General features: G+C 37.3%; 2 protein-coding genes across 3 annotated transcripts in view; one reads left to right on the top strand and one right to left on the bottom strand.

The window, feature by feature from the left end:
- GLRA2 (glycine receptor alpha 2) overlaps positions 1-5,649 on the bottom strand; it is a 180,614-nt gene extending 174,965 nt beyond the window's left edge. For both annotated transcript variants that reach the window (XM_032331174.1, XM_032331175.1), the window contains exons 1-2: positions 5,023-5,649; positions 2,720-2,853 (exon numbers count right to left, since the gene is read on the bottom strand). In XM_032331174.1, coding sequence (XP_032187065.1) covers positions 2,720-2,853; positions 5,023-5,090 — 202 coding nt within the window. In that variant the 5' untranslated portion in view covers positions 5,091-5,649. The remainder of the gene's footprint in view (positions 1-2,719; positions 2,854-5,022) is intronic.
- FANCB (FA complementation group B) overlaps positions 1-27,780 on the top strand; it is a 367,435-nt gene that overhangs the window by 327,352 nt on the left and 12,303 nt on the right. Inside the window, exon 13 of the mRNA XM_032331173.1 lies at positions 24,240-24,330. The gene's annotated coding sequence lies outside the window, so the exon portion shown is untranslated. The remainder of the gene's footprint in view (positions 1-24,239; positions 24,331-27,780) is intronic.

The raw sequence follows: 27,780 nt of genomic DNA, 5'->3' as shown, positions 1-27,780 counted from the left end.
CTATTTGGTTTTTAGCATTTACAGCATGCCTGTCACTGTCTAGATACAGTCACATTTCCTAATCATCCTTCATTTCTATCTACTATATAAAATTTCTCATTGGTACATTGCTAATCAACCATAGTAAGTTACAATAAGTCTATAGTGTTCTTCCTAGCCTCCTCACTGTTACAAGTTCCTTATGATCTCTTTTATTTCTTTCTCCTCAGCTCAACTAAGATCATCTTTGCTAGTCACTGTGACCACTGGTTGGTTCCTCAAAACTTCCTACCCTCAACGTCTACTACAACTAATTGGTCGCACTAATCTTCATAAGTGATCTACATTTTCCTCTCTTTCTTGGTCCTTATATCCTCATTCCAGAGAAAAGATGACTTCTTTTACCTATATTATGTATGTGTGCATATTTGTGTTTGTCTGTGTGTGCATATATATAACTCTCTCTATATATAACTCTGTACACAACCCTCCCCTCTCAGATGCAGTGTGGGGTGGGTTGATAAAACATAAATATGCAAAAGAACCATATTAGACATATGAAGTTTCAATGGGAATACCAAGGAGTGAGAATTATTTTACTCTAAAATAATGGGGAATGTTTTATATCCAGGAAGAGCCAAGATTCCCTGAATAAAGAGAATTGTGGGAGCTGTTATGTAATTAATCTTCTATAAATGGTTCATGTAAACAAAATTTATGAAAGAGGATCAGGGTTCATTGAGGTGGAGAGTTAAAGGGAGTGGGAGACAAAACTCAGTGAAATCCATTAATGTTCGAATCTTAAAGGATATCTACCCCATTTCCCTTTTATAAGTCTTTAAAACATCCTGTACTCGGGTCTTTAAGCAGTGGAAAAAATCCCAAAAACATGGCCATGCTTTCCTATACTTGATAATCTCTCCATTTATTTATCCTTTAGAATCATGAGAAGTGTTGTTTCCAAAGGGTGACATCCCCAGAAGAATGAGAAAAAAAGCTCTGTGAAACTGATTGCTCATTCTGTGTGGTCATTTAAAGTAGCAAATGACAACATGGGTGTTTGTTTATTACTCTGCATTTTTCTCCACTTTTGAAAGTGACTTCTAGAAAATAATGAATAATAGCTGCTATTAAACAAGATCCACATAAATTTGAAATGATTTTCCATCTCTGGGCCTTCTCTATGAAACCTTCCATGAATAGCTTAACAGGAAATCATCTCTTCATTTGTTGGAATCCTGTAGCATTTTATCTGTACTTTTTCATGTTACTTAACTATTAACTACTTAACTATTTCTGTGTCATAATATATATTACTTTATAAATATTCATGTAACATCCACCCTCCCCACTAAAATTTTTGACGGTAGCACCCAAACCTGTTTCATCTCTCAACTTTTCAATGCATGCAGTAGTTGACTTCCCATATAGTTCAGACTCAGAAGTTGTTGAATGACTAAGTGAATAGATGTAAGAATGAGTGGTCCCATTGAAAGCTCATTCTCAATATGTTGCTCATAGGATTTTATTTCAAATATTGACTTCCAAAGCAATGACTACAAAATTAGTATGAAATGGGATAAGCATGAAAATTGTTTTCAGGAATATCAAGCTTTGAATTTAGTTCTGTTTCTTTTGGAAATACTCTATAAATCAGAAATACTTGTTTTGTCAAAATTATGACATAACTCTTTATAAAATGTGCCCTTAGCTGGGTATATTCAGAGTTGTAGCATTTAAAGCTGAAATGAATCTAGAATTTAATTTTCATGCTCATATTTGCCAATAGTAAAAATTAATCAAAACTCAAAGAAAGCAATCCAATTAAGTCGCTAATAAGCAAAACCAAAGCAATGGAATTACAACATAATATCTAGAATATTATAAGATTCTTCTTTTGTAAAATATTATAAGCACTCCACAATGCATTATGTTAAATTACAAGATAAAACGCAATTGTTTAAAATATGTATTTAGAAATTAAAACATCAAAAATAATTCATTCATTAATAATTCGTTCTTATTTAGTATAAAAATAAATCAAAGATAAAAAATAATTTTTACAGATGATTAGTTACATTTTTATAACATTAAATAAACAAAAATATCAAACTTTTTGGTTTGCTTCCAATTGAACAAAGAAAGTATCCACCATCTTTGACATGTGTACTTTACAATTCTGTATTTGTTAATTTTAGATAAACAATTTCAAATAAACTATTAAAATGTTTAAACAAAAGAAAACCAAAAATTTCTGATGTATTCAATTAGAGCCTCTTGCCACAATGTTGAGAAATGAGAGAGGCCTGAAAGTGTGTAAAATGGCATGTTTTATATTGAGATTCAAGCATCACTTTGGGAATAGGTATTCAAAACGGAAACCAAAGATTTTGAATAATTATTGAATCTCGAATGATTCCTGGTAGACACACATATAAGTTAAATCCATCATTTACTCTTGGAGTCATTTCCAGTCATACTCCCACTTAGGATCAAAAAAGGGAATGTAGCAATAATCTCTGACATTAGTTTTCTTTGTGGAATAGAATACTAATGAGAAAAGTTTTCAAAAGAGGCAAACAATATATAAAATTTAAACTATTAAATTGGCTATCTCAAAATAATGCCAAATGAAATGAATACTACATTATTTTATAATAAAAAGCCCTTAAAAGTTATTTCAGTTTATTCAAACACCTAGATTTCCCATAGGCTTAATATAAATTTAATTGGAGCCTACCTTTAAAATTTGGCCTGATTCTTGCATCGTATCCTGATGTCCTTCCCATTAATTTGTCCAAGAAATCGGAAGGTGATAGGGTCTGCGAAGGTTGTTTTCCAGACCTGGAGTCATGGTCTTTGCAGAAAGCCGTCCTAAACACATCATCAACTTTTTTTAGCAACAATTTCATTCTCGATGCCCGAGAGCTAAGGCTCACAGAATGTTTGACATCATGTTTTGTTAATATATGTGTTATGTTAGTAAGAAGAAAAAGAAAATTAAAAACTCTTTGGTCAACTTCAGAATTTGTACATTCTCTAAAGTTAACTTTAAATGATGAGAGTTAGAAATCCTGAGTCATATCTCCCAGATGTCCAAACTATAGCCATAAAGATGTTTAAGATGATACTACACGCATAGCTTATTTTGTATATTTTATGGACATATAGTTAAAGCTGTTTCTTTCTAGACTCATCAGAGAAATGAAGATGATAATTTCTAAAATGTGATTGTCTTAAAATCATTCCCCCATGACTCTCAAACAATTCTTCCAGCATTTTAGCCCTTAATATAAATCCTCTACTTTTTACTGGAAATATATAATAAGATGGGCAGAACAAAGTGAACAGTGAACTAATTATTCCATTGCTTATTTTCTCACCTGCTAGATTCTATTCCAGCTATCAACTATTAATAATTTTCAATGCATTGTCTAAAAGAAAGGCTTCACTTGGAAATTTAACTTCATTCTAAAATAGGTCAACAATAAGTGTGTCTGTACTTCTATTATTTTATCATATGTTATTTATATATTAGCATTTAAATTGTTCACTCTCCAGTAAAGTAGTCATGAAAAAGAACTTCTAAATCATTTTCTCTTCTGCATTATCACAAACACTAAATGTGATTGGAAAATTTCTCATATTTTCATTTTCCTTAAAGGGCTTATAAAAAGAGCTTATTTGGTTTGTAGTGAAATGAATACTTTCACAATACATAGTGGTTGACTGAATGTCTATTTCTTCCCTAAGGCATAATATTTGACAAGCTTTATTTTTAATAGTTTAACAAATAATTTTGTTAATTCTGTCACTGAGAAAACACCACATTTTTGCCAGTTTTTCAAAGTAGTATTAAATGCAAAGTATTAAATGCAGAGGATTTAAACATTTGGTAGGAGTTAAAAATTGATACAGTCATCTAAAAATACTCACATTCCCATATGCAGATTCATCTGATTAATCAAGTATTATTCAATTATGATGGTGGTGGTGGTGGTGGTGGTAATGAAGGTGATGATGATGATGATGATGGTGATGATGCTTCTAATGAAACCCAGCCTATGGTTTTTCTTAATCATAGTAGGTGTGAGCCTGAAAGGAACATAGTGGGTTTTCCCAGTACTCGTAACATTAGCTATATGTTCCATTTCTCTTGGTTCTGTAAAAAAATACCATGAAATCTAGTGAAAATTAAATGAAGAGTCCTACACTTTGTGGTATGAACATCTCCTGTCTCTATGCTATCTTAGAACCTCTGCCATTAGGATGGCTATTTCACTTACTGGTAATCATCTGATAATTTGAAGTATAAACTGATTTGACAACTTATAAACTAGGTAGAAAATACACACATGCAAATAATGATTTGCCACTTATTTTAATTATGCACAGTCCATTTCTCATGCAAAGATAAATACAAACATGTCATATTAATTAAATTTTGGTAGGCATTCAGTTTCCAAATATACTGAGCAATGGAACATAGTGGTAAAATGAGATTTTAAATATTTTTGATGTTTCAAGAAATTTCCTGAATTGTAGTGCTCATAGTATGCATCTAGTTGCTGAAATACAATAGAAGTTTCAAGTTGACTAAGAATTGGGGTTCTTTTATATTTTATATAAAATGAGCATGCTCCTTGTAAATTAATCCAATCACTTCCACCATATGAGAAGCATTGCATCCAATAACCATTTTAAATGACTTTCAGAGGAATTTGAAAGCAAAAAAAAAAAACATCATTATATAGAAATGTAAAGAGCATGCAACTCATTAGACTTCCTTAATATCACATTGCCTGTGAAAATGTGTTGAAATGCATAGAGTGGGGTTATGGATCGTAAAACTTGCCTTTGAAAATTTACCACCCTCCCACCATAATTACGCCTTTTAAAAGAACAAAAGAAATATAACTCTCCTCTTTAAAATTAAAATAATATGGTCCAGGGCATAGAAAAATAGATTAAAATGTATGACACATTCTCTTTCAAACAGTTTTCATGGGGGAAAATATCAGCATGCAAAGTCGTTTCACCTACCTGAAGTGGTTTGTCTCTAAGAAAAATGCAAACAAGGCTGTCAAAATGTTCACTAGCTGCCGGTTCATTCCTGTTTCTGTGATGCTTGTGGAAAATATCTCCGAAATGATTCCAGAAAGAAGCTAGGACAAAGTATCTATTTATTGTCCAGATTCGAAATCTGGCAGGAATCTAGTTTCCTTGAAAATCAAAAAGAGATTTGGGTTTGTACAGTTTGCTGAGAAAAAACAAAAAGTGCCAGTCCTAGGCATCATGGTCAGGTCAAACCGGGGCTCAGGACCATCAGTTAACCGAGGAAAGACAAAGCCTTAGAACTGATGGATTCCCCAGCTGCTTTTCCTGAATAATAAAAATGCCGCTACCTTAATCGCATCACCATGCAAAGGGGGCTGGTGACAATGCCATGCTGGAAGTCGGGTTGCTGTGGCTTTTGTTTTATGTCCTTTCTGTTTAGCAAATCCCTTTTCTCTAGAAAATGTTCTCTTTTTAAAAGAAGTTGTAAATGAGATAGAAGAAAGGACTCTGCGCGCTAGAGTGGGCACGGGGGAAGAGGGCAAAATTGCTGAGATCCTGTGCTGGAATGAGAGCTACAGAAAGACGGGAGACGTGATTTTACCCAGCCTATAAATTTCAGCACTCGGACAGCTCCTAGCTCTGAAGTGCGCATGTTTCCTTTTTCAGTCGCTTGGGGCGGGGGTCGGGGAGAGGCATTCAAGAGGGGACAAGCCTGATGTTCAAAGGCAAAGAGTGGCTTTCTCTTCAGGGGAAGGGTGCTAAAGGGGGATGCGATGACAATCAGGAGAGAAAAGACAGGTAGACAGGGAGGGTGAAGAAGATTAGGGTCTGACCCCTAGAAATGAGAGTCTGTTGGTAGGTGGGCGGGACGGGAGTTTGAAGCAGAAAAGGGAATACGGTCAAGAAGTGGGAAAGGGGAATTGGGGGAAGCAGAAAACAGAATCCAGAGTACTGAAATTATAATAGGGGAGTGGGTAGTTCACTCCTTGTCAGTGGAACCTAAAGGCAAAAGAGGAGTCCTGTGTTGCAGAGAAGGGGACATTCCCTTGGTATAGACAAGTCCGTGTGCAGAAAAAGACTCTTGAAGATCAATAATTTAATTTAGAAGCCCTTTATGCCTTCTTCGCCCATTGAGTGTTTCGTTTGATTTTAGCCGCCTGTTCCCAAAGGATCTCTACCTCTCTACTAAGGAAAGTCCCTTCCGCTGAGCTTTCTTCCGCGGCTCAAAATCCTTGGGTATCCTATTCAATCTGTAGGGGAGGAAAAATAAAACGGGCCAGCAGGGGGCAGTAGCAATCTTTTTTTGCCCTGATTAAAGGTTAGAGTAGGGTTTCACGTAAGAAACAGAAAAGAAGGGTGAGACTGAGGGTTGAACAGTTTTCAGCTGTCCATTCCAGATGTTAATCACCAAGGAGGGCCATGCAATAAAGTGTGGATGTTCTCCTAAACTGGCTAAGGAGACAGAAAATAGTGAAAGTTTATAAAACCTATACAAAATCATGACAGGTAATCTTGCTATTTCAAACTAAATTTACAAATATTATTATTACTAAAAGAGGAAAAGTAAATAGTCCAATGCAAGTAATTAGCAGCTTCTGGTAAGGAGAAATGAAAAATATGTGTTCTACCATGAGCTGATGAGCTATTTGCCTGTAAAATATATCTCTTTAATCACCTTGGCACTCTGCTGCAGGTCTTAATCTTAAAACAAAATAATTAGTTTTTAGTCCATAAATGACTAATCTGTCCTTGGATTAATTAAATATCATAGCAGGGTAACAAAGGATTCTATATTTTTAAAAAGTAGTTTCTGAGAAAAAAATCACAAGTTATTTTCACTTCTTAATGTTAATATAAATCACCCGAAGATCCTGTTAAAATGCATATTCTGATCTAGTAGATCTGAGGTGGTGCCTTAAATTCTGCATTTCTAACAAATTCCTAGCTGAAGTTGATGCTGCTGGTCCACTGATCTCACTCTGAGTAGCAATGGTCTATATGACCTTTTATTAGATTTCTTTCCTACCAAAAGAATGAGAATATAGGAATCTCTCTTTAGATGAAAAGCAGCAAATGCCCAAGCATTCTGCTTACATACAAAATCAATTCTTTGGATGTGTTCTCTTAGTTCTCAAAGCCCAGAAAAGGTGATTCAATTTAAAAGGAAAATAGTATAGTGTAGTGTGAGACAACCCTGGACTGCAGCTTCGAATCTGTTCACTTTCAAATTCATCCACATGGAAACTCTAGACCTGATTTTATCCCTGCAGTCCTGACCCAAAAAATAAAACCAATTCTTGGAAATATGTTTCTTCAACTGGTGCTATGGGGAAAATCATGTAAGAAGTTTTTGTGTTCAAGATTCTTTTCAAAAAAAAAAAAAAAATAGGGCGCCTGGGTGGTTCAGTGGGTTAAGCCTCTGCCTTCGGCTCAGGTCATGATCTCAGGGTCCTGGGATAGAGCCAAGCATGGGGCTCTCTGCTCAGCAGGGAGCCGGCTTCCCCCTCTCTCTGCCTGCCTCCCTGCCTACTTGTGATCTCTGTCTGTCAAATAAATAAATGAAATTTTTAAAAAAGAAAAAATACATATGTAAACGTAGAAGAGAATGATTTGTCCCAAGTTTGTTTGAGGTTGTAATGGTGCTTAATGTAATACGGTCTTTGCAAATTATTTCATTCAATGGTAGAGTCTTCTTATTAGCCAGGAGTAGGGTGAGTAGGGAAACTTGTAACAAAGAGAAGCTCTGGCCAGCAGCATGAAATCACAGCATTTACTATTTTAAAGTTGGAAGGCACTTTAAAGGGGATCTAGTCTTGGCTCCTCATTTTTTTTTTTTAAATTTATTTGACAGACAGAGATCACAAATAGGCAAAGAGGCAGGCAGAGAGAGAGAGAGAGATCACAAGTAGGCAGAGAGGGGAAGGAAAGCAGGCTGAGCAGAGAGCCCAATGGGGGGCTCAATCCCAGGACCCTGAGATCAGGCTTTAACCTACTGAGCTACCCAGGTGCCCCAGCTGCCTCATTTTTTTAAAGATTTTTTGTTATATATTTTTTTTTATTATTTAAGAGAGAGCATGCAGACACGTTGAAGGGCAGAGGGAGAAGCAGTCTCCTGGCTGAGCAGGGAGCCTGATGCGATGCAGGACTAGATCAGATCCCAGGACTCCAGGATCATGAAGGATCATGAAGGAGCTGAAGGCAGACGCTTAACTAACTGAGCCAGCCAACTTGGATTCCAGCTCTATCAATCCACAGAAACAGCTCCCACTAAGTCTTACAATGAATCCCTTGTAACTAAGGCCAAAGGATATTTTTCTGTTGTCATCGTGCTTAACATTTCCTTGGCCCTGAACATTATTGGTCTCTTTTCCCTTCTTTTCTAAAAATTATTTTTATTTTATTGTGGTAACAAGATTTAAGATGAGATCTATTCTCTTAACAGATTTTCAGTGTGCAATACAATATTGTTAACTATAGGCACAATATTGTATAGTGGATCTCTAGGACTTACTCATCTTGCATCACTGAAACTTTATATCCATCGAATAACAACTCCCACATTTCCCTCCTCTTCTTTGTCCCTAGCAACCACCATCCTGCTCTCTTGAAGTACATTCTTTCTTTGATTTCATGATGCAGCGTACTCCTAGCTTGCCTTCTATTCTGTCTTCTTGGCTGGCATATCCTACTCTACCTGGCTTATAAAAGTTAGATTTCCTAAAGGCTACATTCTAGGTTTTCTCTTCTTCTCATACTATACTCTCTTAGACAATATTTTGCATGTATATGCCTTCTGTTATGCTCCTACACAGATGGCACACAAATATATATATATATATATATATATATATATATATATATATATATTCTATCCAGACCTGTATATCGAATTGCTTCCTAAACAATTCCTGCTGAATGTCTCAAATGCTCCTCAAATTCCCCATGTCAAAATCAACTTTTAATACTTCCTCCAAATCCATTCCTATTCTACTGTGGCTCTTTCATTGTTGCCAACCAAAAGCCAAGGCATCATCTCTAAGACTCCTTCTCCAGCACCCACCATATTTAGTTCTTCACCAAGCCCTATTGACTTCATCCCTCATATGTTTCCAAAATCTGCCCATTTCTCTCCATCTCACCCTCCACAACCCCAGCTGAACATTCCTTATCTCTTCTCTGTATTGTAGCAATACAATATAATAGTTGCCTGACAAGTCTACCTGATCCAATAGCTGATCCTCCTCCACCTCATTCTATACACTCTAGCCAGAGTAGTTGCTTAAAAGTCAAAAATCTGATTATATCATATGCCTGATTAATACTGTGGCTTTCAACTGATCTTTGGGTAAAACAAAAACAAACAAACAAAAAAACTACCTAATGTGACCTGAAAGTTTCACATGGTCTGGCATGCCTCTATTGTCCTTCACCGCATCCCCTACTCATCTCATTTCTTCCCCTATAGCTATATTGGTGTCTTTTTAGTCCCTCATGCTTACCTTATTGCTTAATCCCAAGTAATGCTTATGCCTCTCATTTTTTTTTTAAGATTTTATTTATCCATTGGACAGACAGTAGTAGTAGACACAAGTAGGCAGAGAGGCATGCAGAGAGAGAGGACGGGAAGCAGGCTCCCCGCTGAGCAGAGAGCCTGACACGGGGCTCGATCCCAGGACCCTGGGATCATGACCTGAGCCGAAGGCAGAGGCTTTAACCCACTGAGCCACCCAGGCGCCCCTATGCCTCTCATTTTGTCTTGTTAATATCAACTTATTTTTCAAATCTTTGCCCAAATGTTATTTCCTCAAGAAGGCCTTCCCTGACCTGTCAACTCTCCCTATGATAGTCTTCCTTAGTACTCAGCAACTCTGAGTCAAAGAGCTTGTCACCATTGCATGTATACATATGTATCATTAATTGCTTAAATGATGAACTTTGTAATGGACAGGGACAGCATCTATATTAGATCATCATTGTACCCTCCTACATTCATTGATAATGACAATAATCACAATGGTTTTGATGATGATTAGGATACAATTTTTAAAATGCATCCAGAAGTCTGCTTAAACAGAACAGTATACTTAAATAAGTATAGTTTTGTCAAAAATTAATTGTTACATGAAATTAACAAATGAAGAACTATGATTATTTGACAGGAAACCAAGTTGAGTGGCTCATGAGTCTATAGCATGAGATGAAAGTACAGATAAGAGACTAGTAATCTGATATCCTTCATTCCAATTCCAACTGTAACACTGATCAATTATGTGACCTTGGGTAAGCCATTTAATCCCTCTGAGCCTCATTTTCATCATATGTAAATTATAGATGATAACATTGCTATGTAAAATACTATATGAAATGCTCTTGAAAGTCATATGAAATCATAGCTAAGTTCTTAGCATCTATTGCCTGCTAAAATCCATGTTTTGACTTTATCCCTGGACAGTTCCACTTTCAAACACAGTAACTCTTGGGAGCTTAGAAAAGGTCTTATTTGCAATGCAGTGGAATCCTGAAGTGGAAAGCACCTATGCTTCTAAATCACCAAATTACAATTTGTTGAGGCATGTGGCACCCTCATTTTGTACTCTTCTTATCAGAGCAATGAAAAGATTCTGACCCATCCTATAATGTCATAAAGATCAACATACAATATTTGGTCTTTATGATGCTACGTATTAAAAATTTTTTAATAGATAGAAACAAATGTCTTATGAACAGCAGCATTGTTTGAAAAATCAGTATCATTTACTAACACTGACAAACTTCTAACATATAAAATGCTTTACAGTTTTTAAAATACTCATACTATGTGGCAGGCAGAACAATGATTAGTCACCATTTTTTTCCCCAATGAGGAATCTAAAGTTCATGTACATTGATCAATTGTCCCACATTCACACGATTATTAAGTGACAAAGTCATACTTTCTATATTTACTACCCAAGTAAACAGACTTATTTCTCATCATATGTATGACTGATCTTATTTCTGAATCACTGAAAACCTACTATATACCTATTTTTAAGCTATTTTTAATTGCTATGTTTATTATTCCATTGTAATAAGTGCCCCTTTCTTTTTTTTAATTTAATTTTATTTTTTTCAGTGTTCCAAGATTCATTGTTTATGCACCACACCCAGTGCTCCATGCAATACATGCCCTCCTTAATACTCACCACCAGGCTAGTGCCCTTTCTTGAAGGCATTTTGGTCTCCCTTATATTGAGATCCAGTTAGCCAGAAATAACAAATGAAAAGCCCAATATTAAGAGTCTCAAAGTTGATTTCATTAGTGAAGGAGTTCAAAGATCTCTAATATATCAATATCCTGTGTCAGGTTTCCTTGTGAACTCTTATGGGTCTTCCTGCAGAAAGATGATCGTCCTCAAGTATGCACATTTTTTTCCTCCATTTTAAAAGAAATAGAATTAAGAAAGACTTTGTTCATCTCCAATTGACGACCCCCAAGAAGCAGAGGTTTGTGGCAAATCAGAGAGGGCAAAAAGTTGTTTTACAATATCTTTAGTTTCTTGAGGATGCTTCCTCACAGAGAACAATGAAGTCCATTTCATCTTGATAAAATGCACCTTCAGAATTTTAAGAGAGATTCTCTTGCCTCAAACACACCCTTTCTTACTATAGGGCCCTGGATCAGGATGGATTTCTGGATGAGAAAATCCTCTGATATGGGGGTGTGTGGTCTTTATGATATTTGTTAAATCATGTGGCTTGTAAGATGAGTGATTAGGGACTGCCACTGTTTGACTATATATAATATCTCAGGAGTCAGGTAGCAAGTCTACCTCTTGAGTCTGAGATCTCTAACCTACCACTGCAGGGTCAACAAATTGCTCTCAACTTTCACGGCCACTCACTGGCCCATATGTTCTTTATCCCCTCGCAATGCTTGTGTTAGAAATGAAAGGAACACTCTAGAGCCCACTTTGTTGGATTAAATAAGTTGCTAGGAGGATGGGCATTTAAAATATAAGGTGAAAACCGAAGCATAGTTCATGTTGATTTGTGCAGGCTGCCAGAAGCACTAGTCCTGATGAATTTATAGCAGTTTTCAATGGCCAGCATTATCCACAGAGCAAGGATGCCAAAGAGCTGATTCGCCCTGCATTTATTCTCTTTCATTTTTAGAAATCCAGTTTGCCTCTCTCTCCTTTATCTTTTGGAATGGATAAAGATGCTCAGCATGCAGAAAGGCAAGCTTCAAGGCCGTGAAGTCTTAATATGAAATCGCTTTTCTTCCAGGTTTCATGCAGGCAATTGGATGTCTATCCAGAGCATTTCTGGATTAAATTACTTAAAAGTCAGAAAAATCATTTTGGGATTGGAACACTCCTGCTTATTAGTGTTCAGTGTTCACAGACCACAAATGTGTCCAGCACTTGAAACAATTTCTATTTCCAGCGATGATTCATACAAGTGATTGCTTCTCTGTTGGCTAAGGTGAGAAATGCAGCATTTCTTTTCATAAACATCAAGTGGGCAAACAATAATTTGAAGGATAAATCAAATGTAATCTCACTTGAATGCATTAGAAAGGTTCCTCCTTTGCTATAGTTCTAAAAATGAAAATAATGAATAATAATAAGGTTGTTACAGTATCACTTGTCTTAGAATCTTCTAGGTTCTACCACTGACATGAAAACTGTCTCAGCCCCACCTTCATTATCATGATACCCTTGCTGAACATGTCCTTCAAAGAGTTCTCAGGGACGCCTGGGTGGCTCAGTTGGTTAATCAGCTGCCTTCGGCTCAGGTCATGATCCCAGAGTCCTGGGATCGAGTCCCGCATCGGGCTCCTTGCTCCGCGGGGAGCCTGCTTCTCCCTCTGACTCTGCCTTCCACTCTGTCTGCCTGTGCTCGCTCTCGCTCGCTCTCTCTCTGACAAATTAAAAAAAAAGAGTTCTCAAATTTTAAAGTTTTGTAATTGGTTTTATTAATGTTTATCTCCCCTCCCCACAAAATGCCTCTTTGGTTCACAGAAGACTGAAAAGAAGCTGATTTTGAAGGAGTGAATTATTTTAACTTGAACAATAGCAATAATTTTACATCTGTAGGTAATTAGCATTTGGTAGTTGAAGTGTAGTTCCATTCATTATATTGAACGATGACATTTTTTCAAGATTTTATTTGTTTATTTGAGAGTGAGAGAGAGCTAGAGAGAGAAAGAGAGCACACACAGAGGGAGTGGAGAAATAGACTCCCCCTGAGCAGGGAGCCTGACGTGGGACTCCATCCCAGAATCCCAGGTTCATGATCTGAGCCAAAGACAGACACTTAACTGACTGAACCACCCAGGTGCTCCTCAATGATGACATTTTTACTATTGTTGTAAAGCACAGCATAAAAGCCAACAGGGTAGTGCATACCTAATCAACAGTCCCGCCAATCATCCAGTCAGCAAATAATAATTAAGCATTTACTATATACAAAGTACTGTATACATCTATAAAGATGAGATAAAGTAATTTAAGATATTACTTCTACCCTCTAGGGACTTATGATCCATATGTGAAGATAAGAAAAATAAGTACTATAGAAGTGGGCCTCGCAGCCAGGGTATCATCTGAGGAAATTAGCTTACTAACACTCAAGAGCTTCAAAACGTAGCATTCACCTATCTATTCTGCACAGTGTAAACTCTGGTTCTGATATGGGCACGTCCACAAAATTAATCTCATCAGTGTCCCAAATATGTTACTAATTAGGGATGTGACATATTAACTCTATAATACCTAAGAGCCATACCATACAAACCAGAATGAAAATACAGCTATCGAGCTGCCAAGTAAACCCATTTGGCTAAGCAGCATTTAAGCATCCTGGGTGCACATTGCCTGGGAAGGCTTCATGATAAATACGACGTTAGACTAATAGGATCTGACTGAATGGTTGAGATGTGAAAACATTGAGTAGAACCTATCTCAAATAGACTGATAGAGCCATCTCCAACTTCATAATGCCCATCTGTGAAACAATATTTATATTATCTGTTCTCATTACTCATTTCTTAGATTGCAATTTGATTTCTCAGACTTCTTTTTTTTGCTCCCTTTCTAATCAACTCCACTGCTAATTGACATAGCCATTGGTTTTTGAAAATGGTATATTATAAAACATTATATGCTTATAAAAATATATATGTGGAATATTCCATCTCTTAGATTAACTTCTATCCTGAATATTATGTCACCATTTTCTTGCTTTGATTTATTATTCTAACACACACAGACACAAACATACACGCATATTATTTAATTTCTCGTGTTTTAAACTGTACCTCAGGGGCGCCTGGGTGGCTCAGTGGGTTAAAGCCTCTGCCTTCGGCTCGGGTCATGGTCCCAGGGTCCTGGGATCGAGCCCCGCATCGGGCTCTCTGCTCAGCGGGGGCCTCCTTCCTCCTCTGTCTACCTGCTTCTCTGCCTACTTGTGATCTCCATCTGTCAAATAAATAAATAAATAATCTTTAAACTGTACCTCAGTTGTATGAGATCGTATTCTTCTGTGGCTTGCTTTGTTTGATCAATATTATGTTATTACACATAGCAAGAATTCATTTATTTTCACACTACACTGCTTCATTCTGTGAGCATTCCATAATTTACCCATCCATTCTACTGCTGATAGACTTTTGGGTTAATTCCAGATTTTTTGCTATGATAAATAACACTGCATAGTATTATTGCACATTTCTTCTACTGTACATATGCGTATTTAGAGGAAGAAAATTTATTGAGTCCTAAGGTATGCAGAGCTTCAATTTTATTAGATGATGCCAAATTGTTTCCTGCCATGTTGTAATAATTTGCACTCTTTCTATAGCATAAGAAAGTTATAATTTCTTTTTATCCTCACTCATAGTTGATGTTGTCAGATTTTTTAATTCTAGCCAATTCAGAGACTATTAACTAGCATCTCACTGTGGTTTTAGTTTGCATTTACTAATGACCTTGAGTGCCATTTCAATGTGTTTACTGACCATTTGTGTTTTACCTATAAAATACATTTCTTTTGAAAACTATTCAATTAGGTGGTTTCCTTTTCCTTATTTATGTATAAATTTCTTTTTAAGATTTTACTTATTTATTTATTTGAGAGAGAGAGAGAAGAGGGGATAGAGGCAGAGACTCTCAAGCAGACTCCACACTCATGGGGTTCAATCCTACAATCCCAAGAGCATGACCTGAGCTGAAATCAAGAATCAGATCAGCTAAGCCACCCACGTGCCTCTGTGTAAAATCTTTCTTATAACCATGATTTGCTCATTGTATATTTTACAAATATCTTTTCCAGTTGATAGCTTTCATTTTCTTGATATTATCAATGTAATAAAAATTCATTTTTCCCTTATAATTTTTGCAATCTTTGTCTTGTAATATAAAAAGTATCAATATTGATATTATGAAGATGTGTTCCTATATTATCTTCTAAGGTTTTTAAATGTCATTCACATTTAAATAATTAATAGCTTGAATAAATATTCTCTATTTTAATTATCTATGTGACTGTCATATACATATAGTTGTAAAATGATGTGTGTAGATCATATATGGAAACAAGAATTAGGTGCTCCCCTTCTAAAAATTTGGAAATTAAAGTGTCCTATAATATCAATATAGCATATTAGAGCATAGATTTGCAAAGCCACTTCAAAGAGATAAAATGAGGGCACCTGGGTGGCTCAGTTGGTTAAGTGTCTGCCTTCAGCTCAGGTCATAATCTCAGGGTCCTGGAATGGAGCCCCAAGTCAGGCTCCCTGCTCAGCAAGGAGTCGTCTTCTTCTTCTCTCTTCTCATGCATTCTCTCTGTCTCTCTCAAATAAATAAATCTTTATTTTTTTAAAAAGAGATAAAATGGATCTTAATCCAAAAAGATTTGACCATTGTTAGGTAATGTATGACTGTAATAAACAATCCAAAAACTTTTATTGTTTAAACCAACAATTCAATTTATTACTATCTCTCAAGGTTTCTCAGGTTGAGTGGGTTCATCTGGACATTCTTGTTTGAGATCTCTGAAAGGTGTTATATGGAAGCTGAGGTTGAGTTATCTGAGAACTCAGTTGGGTCATACTTCTAAGATTGCTTACTTACATGATTCATATTTGATATTGGTTATGGGGTACTGGATGGGAACTCAGCTGGAATGACCAACTAAATGATCCACACATGGCACCTTTCCCTGAGGCTTGGGCTTCTTCCACTTTGGTGCCTCGGTTATGAAAACCTATGTCCCAATAGTGAGCATTCCAAGATAACAAGGGAGATGCTGCTGCAAGCATACTTATGACATAGGTTTAGAAGTCATATTGTATCACTTCTGCTGCATTTTACTGGTTACACACGGCAAGTTCAGTTTCAGTGTGGAAGGAGACTTCTTTAGGGTGTGAAGACTAGAAAGTATGGTTCATTGGGCAGTTGTCTTTGAAGATTAACTTCAAGAGCCATGTCAAAGGATTACCAGTATTAATATTTGCAGGGTGCTATTTCAAGCAATAAATAAGATTAGATAGACTGAAAAACCTCTCAGTATAAAACACCTAGGATTTGTGGATGAAATGTGTTTATAAAGGTAAAGTTGAACAGGCTATGAACTGAGAGAAATTTTTGAGACCCAAAACAAGAGCACATGAATCCAGAGTAAAATTCAAATGCTAAAGACAAGAGCTACTCTAAAGTATCTTCTGATCCCCAAGACTAATGGCTTCAGTTTTAATGGCACCATGGACTGGGGCTGAGGACAGAGAGAATAAGATAGAAGCCTAGAGCCCAGGCAAGGTAGATGTTCTATGTGGAGACCCTCTGTGTAAGCCATACAAAAGGAGAGATAGCACAGAAGCACTGCCTATCCAAAACTTGACGTTTAATGGAGTTAAAACACTATTTGAGAATTTGTAACCACAGGAAAACATCATATAGGCTTGTAATCCTAACTCCATAATCCAAACACCTCAGGCCAGGAATTTATTTAAAGTTGTTCTAAGTTGGTGACTTCAAGTATCTCTCATGGAAGAAATGCTAATCTGCTTGGGAGAAAAGAAGATCAACACACACCTCAAAGTCTTCCTTTAGCTAAAGTTATAATGGATATAATGATTTGCAAACACAAATCACAGAGTATATGACAAAACAAGGTATGCTTAAGTAAGAGCTGGGAGTAGCAATGAGTAATAGAATAAGACACTCAAATACTTCAGGCATTAGAATTGTCAGACTTAGAACAGATGTATTAATTATGCTTAAGAATTATAGAAACAAATAGTAAGAAATAAGTAACTCGAAAGAACCAAATAGAATATCATGAAATGAGAATTATAATAATTCACACTTGAAAGTCAATGAGCTCTTTAAATGTCATATTAGGTATAACTTATGAGATAACTAATAAACTGGAAGATAAACCAAAAGTGTTTTCTAGAAAACAGCAGATAAAAACCAAGAATTTGAAAACATGAAAGGGAAGAAACATGGAAGATATAGAGAGGGGATCTAACACATGTCAAGTGGGAGTTTCAAAGAAAGATTTCAGGAGCAGTGATTTTTGAAAAGCAATGGCTAAAATTTTTTAGAATTGATGAAAAACTTGAATCATCAGAATCAGAAACCATGGTGAAATCCAAGAATAAATGGAAAAATTACTACACATAAATAAATTGTATTTAAAGGGAAACTAAAGACACTAAAGAATAAGGAAAAGGCCTTGAGATCAGTCAGAAATCAATTTAAAAAATTATTAAGTGACAACAATTAGATGGACAGCTGAATTCTTAGCAATAATAAAAGGAAGAGAAGACAAATGAATTGTTCAGTATACTGAGGGAATATAACTGTCAACCTAGACGTATGTATCTGCAAGTTCTTAAAAAAAAAACAAGAGTGAAATAAATGTATTTCTAGACAAACAAAACTGAGAATGTTTATTAACAATGAAATATCCAGAAAGGAATAAAGAACGAAACATCTAGAAAAATAAAACTTAGAGTGAAAGACTATTTCAGGAAAAAGGAAAATGACTCCAGAAGGAAGGTATAAGATACAAGAAAAGGTAGTAAACATAGAAATTGCTATAGAAATAGGTAAATATGAACAAATAATAATAGTATATATTAGTTTCAGGCAAAAGTAGGTTGTAAGGCAAAAGAAAATCTTACTAGAGAGAGCCAGGATGATAGTACTCAAATCAATCTGATTAAAGCTATAGTATGAGGGCGCCTGGGTGGTTCAGTGGATTAAGCCGCTGCCTTCGGCTCAGGTCATGATCTCAGGGTCCTGGGATCGAGTTCCGCATCGGGCTCTCTGCTCAGCAGGGGGCCTGCTTCCCTTCCCCTCTCTCTCTGCCTGCCTCTCTGCCTACTTGTGATCTCTCTCTGTCAAATAAATAAATAAAATCTTTAAAAAAAAAAGCTATAGTATGATACCACATTAGTACAGAACAAAAAGAAAAATCAAGGAAGATGAAGATGAGCAGAAAGAATAATAGAGAGAGTAGAAGGCCAGGAGGTGATCCTAACAAGTTTTTAAATGCTTAAAAAAAAAAGTTGAATGAACATTTTCAACTGGAGAATCAAAGGTGTTTCCTCTCCATCTCCCTCTCCCCGCTCCCAACTCCAGGTTCTTGGAGACCAAGATGCTGAGATTAGTTCACTTCATATGAGAACGTTAAAGGACAATTTAACTGTTGCCTTCAAGAAAATAAAGTTCATTTTCTAAAATATGACAAGCCATCATATCTTTATTTCCTTCCAGGACAACCATATAGGGGCCTTGGGTCTAGGATATATGAATGATGGGCATTTTTGCCAAATGGCTAGCTGTTGGACCAGGCAGAGACAAAATGGGTGGAATCTCCATCAACAGAGATTTTTTTAAAAAACATGTTCATCTGTCATAAACCCACTTGCGTCCCTCCAGGTTTATGCATCTATAGCACATGATATTATTTGAAAATTTAGAAGATATGCATCCAAGTTCTAGCACCCCTGCTTATTAGCTCTACAATCAGACAAATTATTAATTCTCTGAGCTCCAGTTTCCCCTTCAGCAAATTGGGAAACAATTTCACCTTCCCTGTCTACCGCCCCTAGTTGTAGCAAGAATCCAATGACATGGGTTACAGGGCTATATAAACTTCAAGGACTCCAATAGATTTAAGTTGTTATTCTTGAATAAATGCTTTCATTATCACAATCACATGAAGCTATTTATATAATAGCCTCCTTAATCATTCTAAGGAGAGGATTATAATTTGTATTCAACATTTCACATTGATTTAGGAAAGGAAAAGAGAAACATATTTTTCAATGATGATGAATAGTATATACAAAATATATGTGGATGAAGAAAACAACATCCTATTATTTTTCAGATGGGCATTTATTATATGTGCTTCTGGAAAGAAAACCTTATTCAAGTTTTAAGTTACTAACTTTAATAATAAAACATGTTTAATAGTTATGCCAAATGACTTAGATAAATTGCTAAATATGAATGGGGGGAGAATTCAATTGACACAAAGGAAAGGTCTTCTTGTCAGAATAGAATTTTTAAAGGGACCTAAGGATAATTTAATGTAACCATAAGACTGACTCTGGAAAATATTGAGTTGTGTTTGCTTTAGACCAGCACAACAAGAAATGTAATCAACTCAAGAGACTGAAACATTCGAGTAACATTCATCTTTCTCCTTTTAAGAAAAACTATTTTTGTTATAGATTGTAGTGGCCTTGAAGATAAGGCCAAATTATACTGCAAAACTAAATCAGTTTTTAAGTAAATACAAGACAAATCTATTTGTATAGGCTCCCATCATATAGTTAGAAAGTAAGCTTTCATATTTATTTATAGGGTACCATAAAGAAAAAATAAATGCAATCCTCAATGTCATGTATATAAAGTCACACTGATACAGATAAGAATGAAAATGAAATATGAATAATGGATGATGAATCATTTTCTTGGGTCTCCAGAAGCCACTTAAAAATTAAAATGAAAGGATACATGATTAATCTTTTGTTACATAAGGACATTGAAAACAGTCTTACTGTGAACTTCAGACCCCTGGATTCTGTTATGTTAAATAGACCCATTATCCCCAGGGGTTTCTTTTTTTCACCGTGGAGTCCCAGTTTCTTGTACCAGGATTGCACACTCCTTACTTTCCAGTTCTACCTTTCAGTACATCCTCTTCCCAGCATCTTCTCATCAAGAATTTATAGGACCTTTAGGCACTGTGTTTTCCCTCTGTGTCCCTCCAGATTCCCTCTCCACCCTTCATCCTGCTCTATGCCTCTGGATGCTGCCATCAATGGACTGCACAAATGAGGCCTTATTGACATCTGACTTCCAGTTTATTTCAGCCAATAGGAGGTACCAGCAGGAGATCAGAGTAGGGAGGAAAAGAGAAGTTGGAATATTCATTTCATCAGCCCCTCCCAGCTGAGCAGAAATTTGGTAGTGGTTTTGTTCCTCTGTTGAAAGTCATATTCAAAGAGAACACAGACTGCTGGTTTTTAGCAACTCGAGGGAGAGGAAAATGGGGAGTGATTGCTAATGGGTATGGGGTTTTGGTGGGTAGTAAAAACATTCTTGAGGTAAATGATGGTGGCTCCAACACTTGACAAATATACTAAGACCATTTAATTGTGCATATTAAAAGGGTGAATTTTATGATATGAGAATTATATCTCAATTTTAAAATGGATATAAAATATAGGGAGTGCCTGGCTGACTCAGTCGGTTAAGTGTCTGACTCTTGAATTTGGCTCAGGTCATGTTCTCAGGGTTGTAAGATTGAGGCCTGAGCCAGGCTCCGTGCTTGGGAGTGGAGCCTGCTGAAGATACTCTCTTTCCCTCTTTCTCTGCCCTCCCTCCTCCAAGCTCACTGTCTGCCTAAAAATAGTTGCAGGGGGGCACCTATTGGCTCAGTTAGTTAATCTTCCAGCTCCTGATTTGGGCTCTGGTCATGAGCTCAGGGTCATGAGATTGAGGCCCACATCAGACTTCACGCTAGACACGGAGCCTGCTTGAGATTCTTTCTCTCCCTCTTCCTTTGCCCCTCCCCAACGCCCTACTTGCTCTCTCTCTCTCTCTCTCTCCAAAAAAAAAAAAAAAGAAAAGAAAAGAAACTATACAGTGGACTATTATTCAGCCATAAAAAATGACATCTTACCATCTATGAGAGCATGGATCTAACTTAAGGGCATTATACTACATGAAATAAGTCAGACAGAGAAGGACAAATATTGTATGATCTCACTTATATGTGGAATTTTTTAAAAAGTTCATTAGATAGGGGAGCCTGTGTGGCTCAGTCAATTGGGCATCTGCCTTGGGCTCAGATCATGATCCCAGGATCCTGGAATTGAGCCCCATGGCAGGCTCCCTGCTCAGTGGGGAGCCTGTTTCTCCCTCTGCCACTCCCCCTGCTCCCACTTATGCTCTCTCTCTCTCACTCACCCCCTCTCTATCAAATGAATAAATTAAATTTAAAAAAACCTCATAGATACAGAGAACAGATAGATGGTTGCCAGAGGCAAGAGGTAGGGAGTGAGTAAAATGGGTTAAAGAGAGTCAAAAGATACAAACTTCCACTTATAAAATAAATAATTCATGGGTATAAAGTGTACAACATGATGACTATAGTTAATAATACTATACTGAATATTTGAAAGTTGCTAGGAGAGTAGACCTTGAGAGTTCTTATCACAAGAAAAATTCTTTATAACTGTGTATGGTGACAGATGTTAACTAGACTTATTGTGTTCATTCCTCAATGTAGAAATACTAAATCATGCTGAACATCTGAAACTAATATAATGTTATATGTCATTTATACTTCAATTTTAAAAAATGGATAGACATTTCAAATTAAACTTTTGTAGCACAAAACAAAGAAAATATGGATAAAGAAAAAGGGAAAGAAACACTAAAAACTTGAAACTATAACACAGAAATACAAACCCAGAAAAATATATCCTTTATATCAATTAAAACAAATAGAAAGAAAGACCACAGTTACTGGAAGGTAGTGCTCTCTTAAGCTACAGCTCTATCCAGTTTCCAGTAATGGCTCTACTCTTGAACTTCAAGCCTAAAATGGCTCTATTCCAGAACTTTCTGTAATGGCTCTACTCTTGAACAGCTCCCTACTGTTGTTGGCTCCTGAGTGTTTTACCATTCCTAGTTGGCTTCCTTTAATCCTGAACACAGATCTTTGTAAGTAGTCCTTTTAGGAGACCTCTCCATTTAACCCATTCAAATATGCCCTCTCTTCCCATACAAAGCTAGGACCACTTCCCATACAAGCTATCATTGCCCATGAGATCACCTCCAAACTCTTCTCTCTGACCTTTAACCCTCTTTTCTATTCTCTTTCACCTTCCTGTTTTGCAAGCTGAGATTCAACATTATCTTCTCTTCCCGTATCACCTGTAGCACATGTTCTCTATACTCTATCATGACTTTGCACTTTGTTTTAAATTCATATATAATTATTTAGTTAAGGGTAAGACATATTACACCTAAAGATGACATAAATTCCATTCTTCATACTTCTCATAGCTTCCAGTCCAGGAAGAGGCACTAGCAGGGAGCTGGATTTGAAATTTTAATTCATTGTTTCTTGATTTACTTCTCCTTTTGAGCCTTTCTTATTTACTTTCAATCTTAACCCATGTGTTCATTCCTATTTTCCTCCTGGATCCAATTCTTATAACTCTTTAAATTCCAAACTCCCCTTTAAAAATACTGAATTAGATTGTTAACGACAAATCAAAGAACTCAGACTTTATTAGTCTGAAAGTCCTTTGCTCTCTGAATGTAACAGTGTGAATTTTGCACCCTTCAGGGCACAATACAAAGCTCATCTTAAAATTATTTTGGCTGGTCAAGGAAAGGAGGTCAGTTTACATGCAAAGTGCTATCACTTTTACTTAAACTAAACACTATTGTTATTTTTTTTGTTGTGTTAAAAAAAAATCAAGTGAAGGATGCTCAGTGGTCATATAGTACCCAAGGCTGTTGGTCCAGGGAGGATAAATAAAGGTGATACTGGAATGAATGTTTAGAGCCAGATTCCACTTTGACTTTATGCTTCAATCTATTACAAAAATGTCTCCTTTTATAACCCAAAGGGCCAGCTTGGGTTCTATAAGACATGGCCAGAACACACCCCAGAGATGATGATAGAGGGAGGGAGGACTTGTTTGCCCACAGTAGAAGGGTCCAATTTAATTGTCCTGGTAATAAGCTTAAGAGACACCAGTTGTATCCCTCTTTAGAGAAGAGTGAGAGAAGTGAGGGGTAATTCAGCCCCATGGAGTCTGGGGTGGGGGTCGCTCAGATCAGGCATTCTGGAGCCACCCTAGTTATGCAGGGCATGACATTTATTTCTGGTGTCATCTTTGCAATTTGCTGTAATAGAATGAGCACTGAACTCTGGAGTTGGACAGTTCTGTGTTTGAATCCTGGTTCTATCCTTTACTAGGACCAGGCATGCTGGACAGAACCAGCAATGGAACAATGTTTCTAGAGGGATGCTAGTTTTGGTGACTTCAAAATCATTTATTCATTCAATAAGCATTCTTTTGATGTCTACTATGTTGCAGGCCCCATTCTGGACATGGGAAATATTAAAAATTGAAGTAATATGAAGTTCCTAACCTCATAGAATTTATCATAACTTTGCAGGCTGGCCTCCTCTCCCACCATCAATTGACCCTAAACGGGCTAGATGGCACATTGCCCCTCCTGTGTCCATAGGCAATCATGCAAAATGCACTAATTAAATGTCTCCATAATGACTGTGTGCTTCAGGAATGGCCTGATGCCAATGCCTTGAAAAGACTGCTCCAAATGCCGCTCTTGTCCTGAAGCTAATGGATAAAGTGACCACAGCATACGCCGAGAATTGATTGTTTTCTTTGGATTTAATCAAGCACTTCTCCCCTCCTCCCCTGAAAATGTTAATGCTTTCTTTCTCCTATAGCCACCATACCTTAACATGAAAAGATTAAATTTCCCCTCTGACTTTTAATTATCCCCTGACAGCTTTGGGAAATGGCACGAGTAACAAATCAGAAATGCCAGTTGGCTTTGGAATGCATCCTGCGTGCTTTTGAAACAGATTTTCTGAGTTATGTTTTGAACAAATGTTAACGTTAATTTGTGTTTCCTTAACAGACACCAACAGATGAGCAGAAAAGGGAAAGAGGTCCTTCATGAATGAGATGATGTGATGGGAAAACTTTCAAGGATTAACCAAACCATGAAGGTAATTGACCAGCAGAAAAGGGAGAGCTCATGTAATATTTCTTCAGAATGTCTTTCCAGGTGATAGATGCTAAGCTGTACATCAGACATTTCCCAGCCAGGGTCCATTCCATTTATAGCAGCGCTTCTCCAAGTATCTTTGAAAAAGGTCTCGTTTTTCTTTTTTAAGAAAATTACCAGTCTAAAATTTTCTAAATGCTAACTCTCAATTTCTGTACCTTTTTTCCCCCCATCACAGACCAGTAATGAATAATTAGCACTGGTCCATGAAGCATACCTTGAGTAGCCCTGTTCCATATAAGTAATGGTCACCACATTTTAGGGGGCAGATATTATGCCAACTACTTCATAAACGTTGTAATTTAGTCTTCACAACAATCCTATGAGGCAATTCTTACTGTCTGTTTTACAGATGAAAAAAAGAAGGTTTGGAGAGTTCAGGTAATAAGCCGAAAGTCACAAAAATCAGTCAGCGGTGGAATGTTTCTTTCTGATTCAGATTTATCCTCCACCATCTTTTCTTGAGGAAGTAGCAAGGTTGAATAGTTTGTAATACGCAGGGTTATTGACAGGAAAATGACATCAGAAAGAATCAGATCTGATAGTGCAAGGTCATAAATTAATGCTGAAAGCAAAAGACCAGGAGAACCAGGTCAGGCACGAGTCAGGTACTAGGTAATTGAAGATAGGAATGATTGAAATTGTGTTGGTTGCTGGACTAAGGAGTGTTCCTTGTAAGCAGCTACCCCAATAAAAAAAAAAAACTGGAGTAAGAGATTTTGCTTTGGTAAAGCATTTTTTTCTAAAGCAATCAAATATATTTTTATTAACAGCTGAGACCTAATTCTTCTACTACCTTCAAATGTACAGTCTGTGTCCCACAATAACTCAGGTGTCCTGATCCTTTTAAGGTGACAGAGTCATCAGTATCCATCCATAAACTTTACTGTACATGGCAAAGGGAGAAACACATCCTTTGACATAGTTTCAGGCTCAATAGGAAGGTCTTTACTTTGAGAGAGACCAAATGAGTATGTAACAATCCAGGGTCATCAAATTCAAGGACTTGTCTCCTTTATCAGAACGTCTTTTTCAAAGGGCAGTACATCCTGCAAGGTTAACAGAACTGGGGAGGAGTAGATCACCCCCTAAGGCTGGGATGATCACTAAGCTATTTGCAGGGAAAGAAGACTTCACCAGGGAATTAGCTCCTAGGGAGATGCACAGGAAACAGTGTGACATCTTAGTGTTGGATCCTCCCCCTGGGAGCAGTGGACATTAAAGCTAATAAAAGAAATTCACTTTGGAAGCTAAAGTAAGAGGAAGAAATGTGAGGTGGAAAATGATATAGGAGGAACTGGGGGTGGGGGGAGTGCGCTGTCAAAGTAGGGATGTAGGGCAAAAGGGAGGAGTCAAGAAAAAAGAGTCTCTGAGCAGAAGAAGGTAGTGGGTCAATTGGATTGGATGAGGCCAAAGCATGTCCAAGCCCCAGAGTTTGGCCCAAATCAAATAAGTATTATATCCAAATTGTAGAAAACACAGAAACACACACACACTATGCGGAATCAGTCACCTGCATTCCCACAATCCAGAGCTGATCATTTCATTAAGTTTCCTATGCATTCTTTGACTTTGAGAGTAAGCAGATCACAACCACACTGGTTCCCTGACCGTGTTCTGAGTAGTGTGCGTGTTGGAGTGAGGGAGAGATGTTGAGGTCAGGACTCTGAAAACAGGGGCAGCTAATCCAGTTCTGACAAATAGTGATAATGTTGTAGATGGGTAAGGCGGCATCATGGGATTTCTGACCCCAGAGAGAACTTGAAGATCATCCAGTTGGTGGTTTTAAAAGTTTGTTCTTCAGAACTGTGTGGGTTTGGTGCAGATGCCTTAGAGGCTAGCTGGGCATGGAGCGGGGGAGGTCTGAGCGCACAACAAAGTGGTCTGGGTTATAAGTCTCCCAACCTGCCTTCAACCCATCAGCTTTGCTTTCTCTCGTGTATATGTTCCTTTCTGGGTAAGATTTCATTTGAAGAAAGGAGTCTGCTGCTTTCACAAGAGTAAAATAAAAATGATTGAAAGTCATTGCTCTAATGCCAAATCATTTTGCACATAAAGAAACTGGAGTCTCCAAAGATGAAAGGACATTTAGAAGATCCCATGGCTAGGTATGGTGGTTACAAGGAGCATTCTTGATTCCCTACCCCTTCCCTGACATTCTCCCTCAAATAAGTTGTTTCCTTTTGTAATCTTCTTTAGAATAGGCCTCCTCTTATTCAGAAAATGTCTGGTCTTGGCTCAGGATTATACAGCCATAGGGTAATCTGCTGTGTATGCTTTTCCAAGTCTGAGTGTTTGCCCTGGGTACAGGATTTTGAGTGCTGAAACCAAGAGTCCCAGACCAACCAGGACAGTTGGTCACTATATGAGTGACCAGAAGCCCTGATCCCCTGATCTTTCCTTACTAACCACTCTCTTTTTGTGGTTGGGATCCTGAGTAACTTCCTGTCTCACTTTAGATTCTCAGAGTGCTTCAACCTCTGGAGACTAATCTTTGAGCCTGGCTTCCTCATTTCTGCTTCCTGACACCATGATTTCTGATTCATAATCTGGGTAGAAGCATTCCATCTGTTTGCTTCTTTCCACCATGGACAGCGCCCTCTATCTGGCCTGCCTTTCTCTCCACCCTGAGATCTGATCACGTGTAGTTGTTGATGTCACCAAGTGTCACTTGCCCTCCATGTGAATTTTAATAACTGCTGGCTACTTTCCACTTCAGTCCTGCCAAGCTTTTGGTACATTCTGGAAGTTCCTAGACCCCAAATTCAGACTTTGATCAGAGTTTCCTTCTATCATCTTTTCTCTTCACTGCTGACAGTTTTGAAAAACATCATATTTTGGCTGGTGGAGGTCAAGTACATATCTTATCCTCCATGTGATATATGAACTGAGTGCCCAGACCTATCGTATTAGCCGAGGATAACTTTTTTTAAAACTCCATTTATCAAACAGCTAGAAAGAGTCTCTTTAGACCATTGCTAATCTGTATATCTAAATTATTCTTACCACTCAGTTTTACCTGCAAAAGACTTGCTACATATCATCCAATGAGGGTTTTGTTAAGTAACTCAAGCGTGGAATTTTAGTGTCTCATTTGAGGAGAACTCTGCCAAAGTGTTCCTGTTACTCCACTCAGCATTTGGCCTGTGGGGAGAGCCTTGTGGCCTCTGCTCTGCTCATCTGCCCACTCAAATCTATTCTAGGCTTACTTCGTAGATTCTGATCTGAACTATTTTTCAGAGTTCCAAACATGTTCTTTTTCAAAAACAAACGGGGGGGGGGAATGGTTTGGCTGAACTCTGTGTCTGTCCTGCTTATTCCAGCTGCAGCAATGGCACTCGGACCCAAGAGCTCAGGGGATGTGATTAGAGACATGAGATGGCATTGAAAT

Source organism: Mustela erminea, chromosome X, assembly GCF_009829155.1.
Source record: "Mustela erminea isolate mMusErm1 chromosome X, mMusErm1.Pri, whole genome shotgun sequence".
Classification (NCBI taxonomy): domain Eukaryota; kingdom Metazoa; phylum Chordata; class Mammalia; order Carnivora; family Mustelidae; genus Mustela; species Mustela erminea.
Note: the sequence above shows the minus strand (reverse complement) of the source record. Positions and strands in the feature narration are given on the sequence as shown.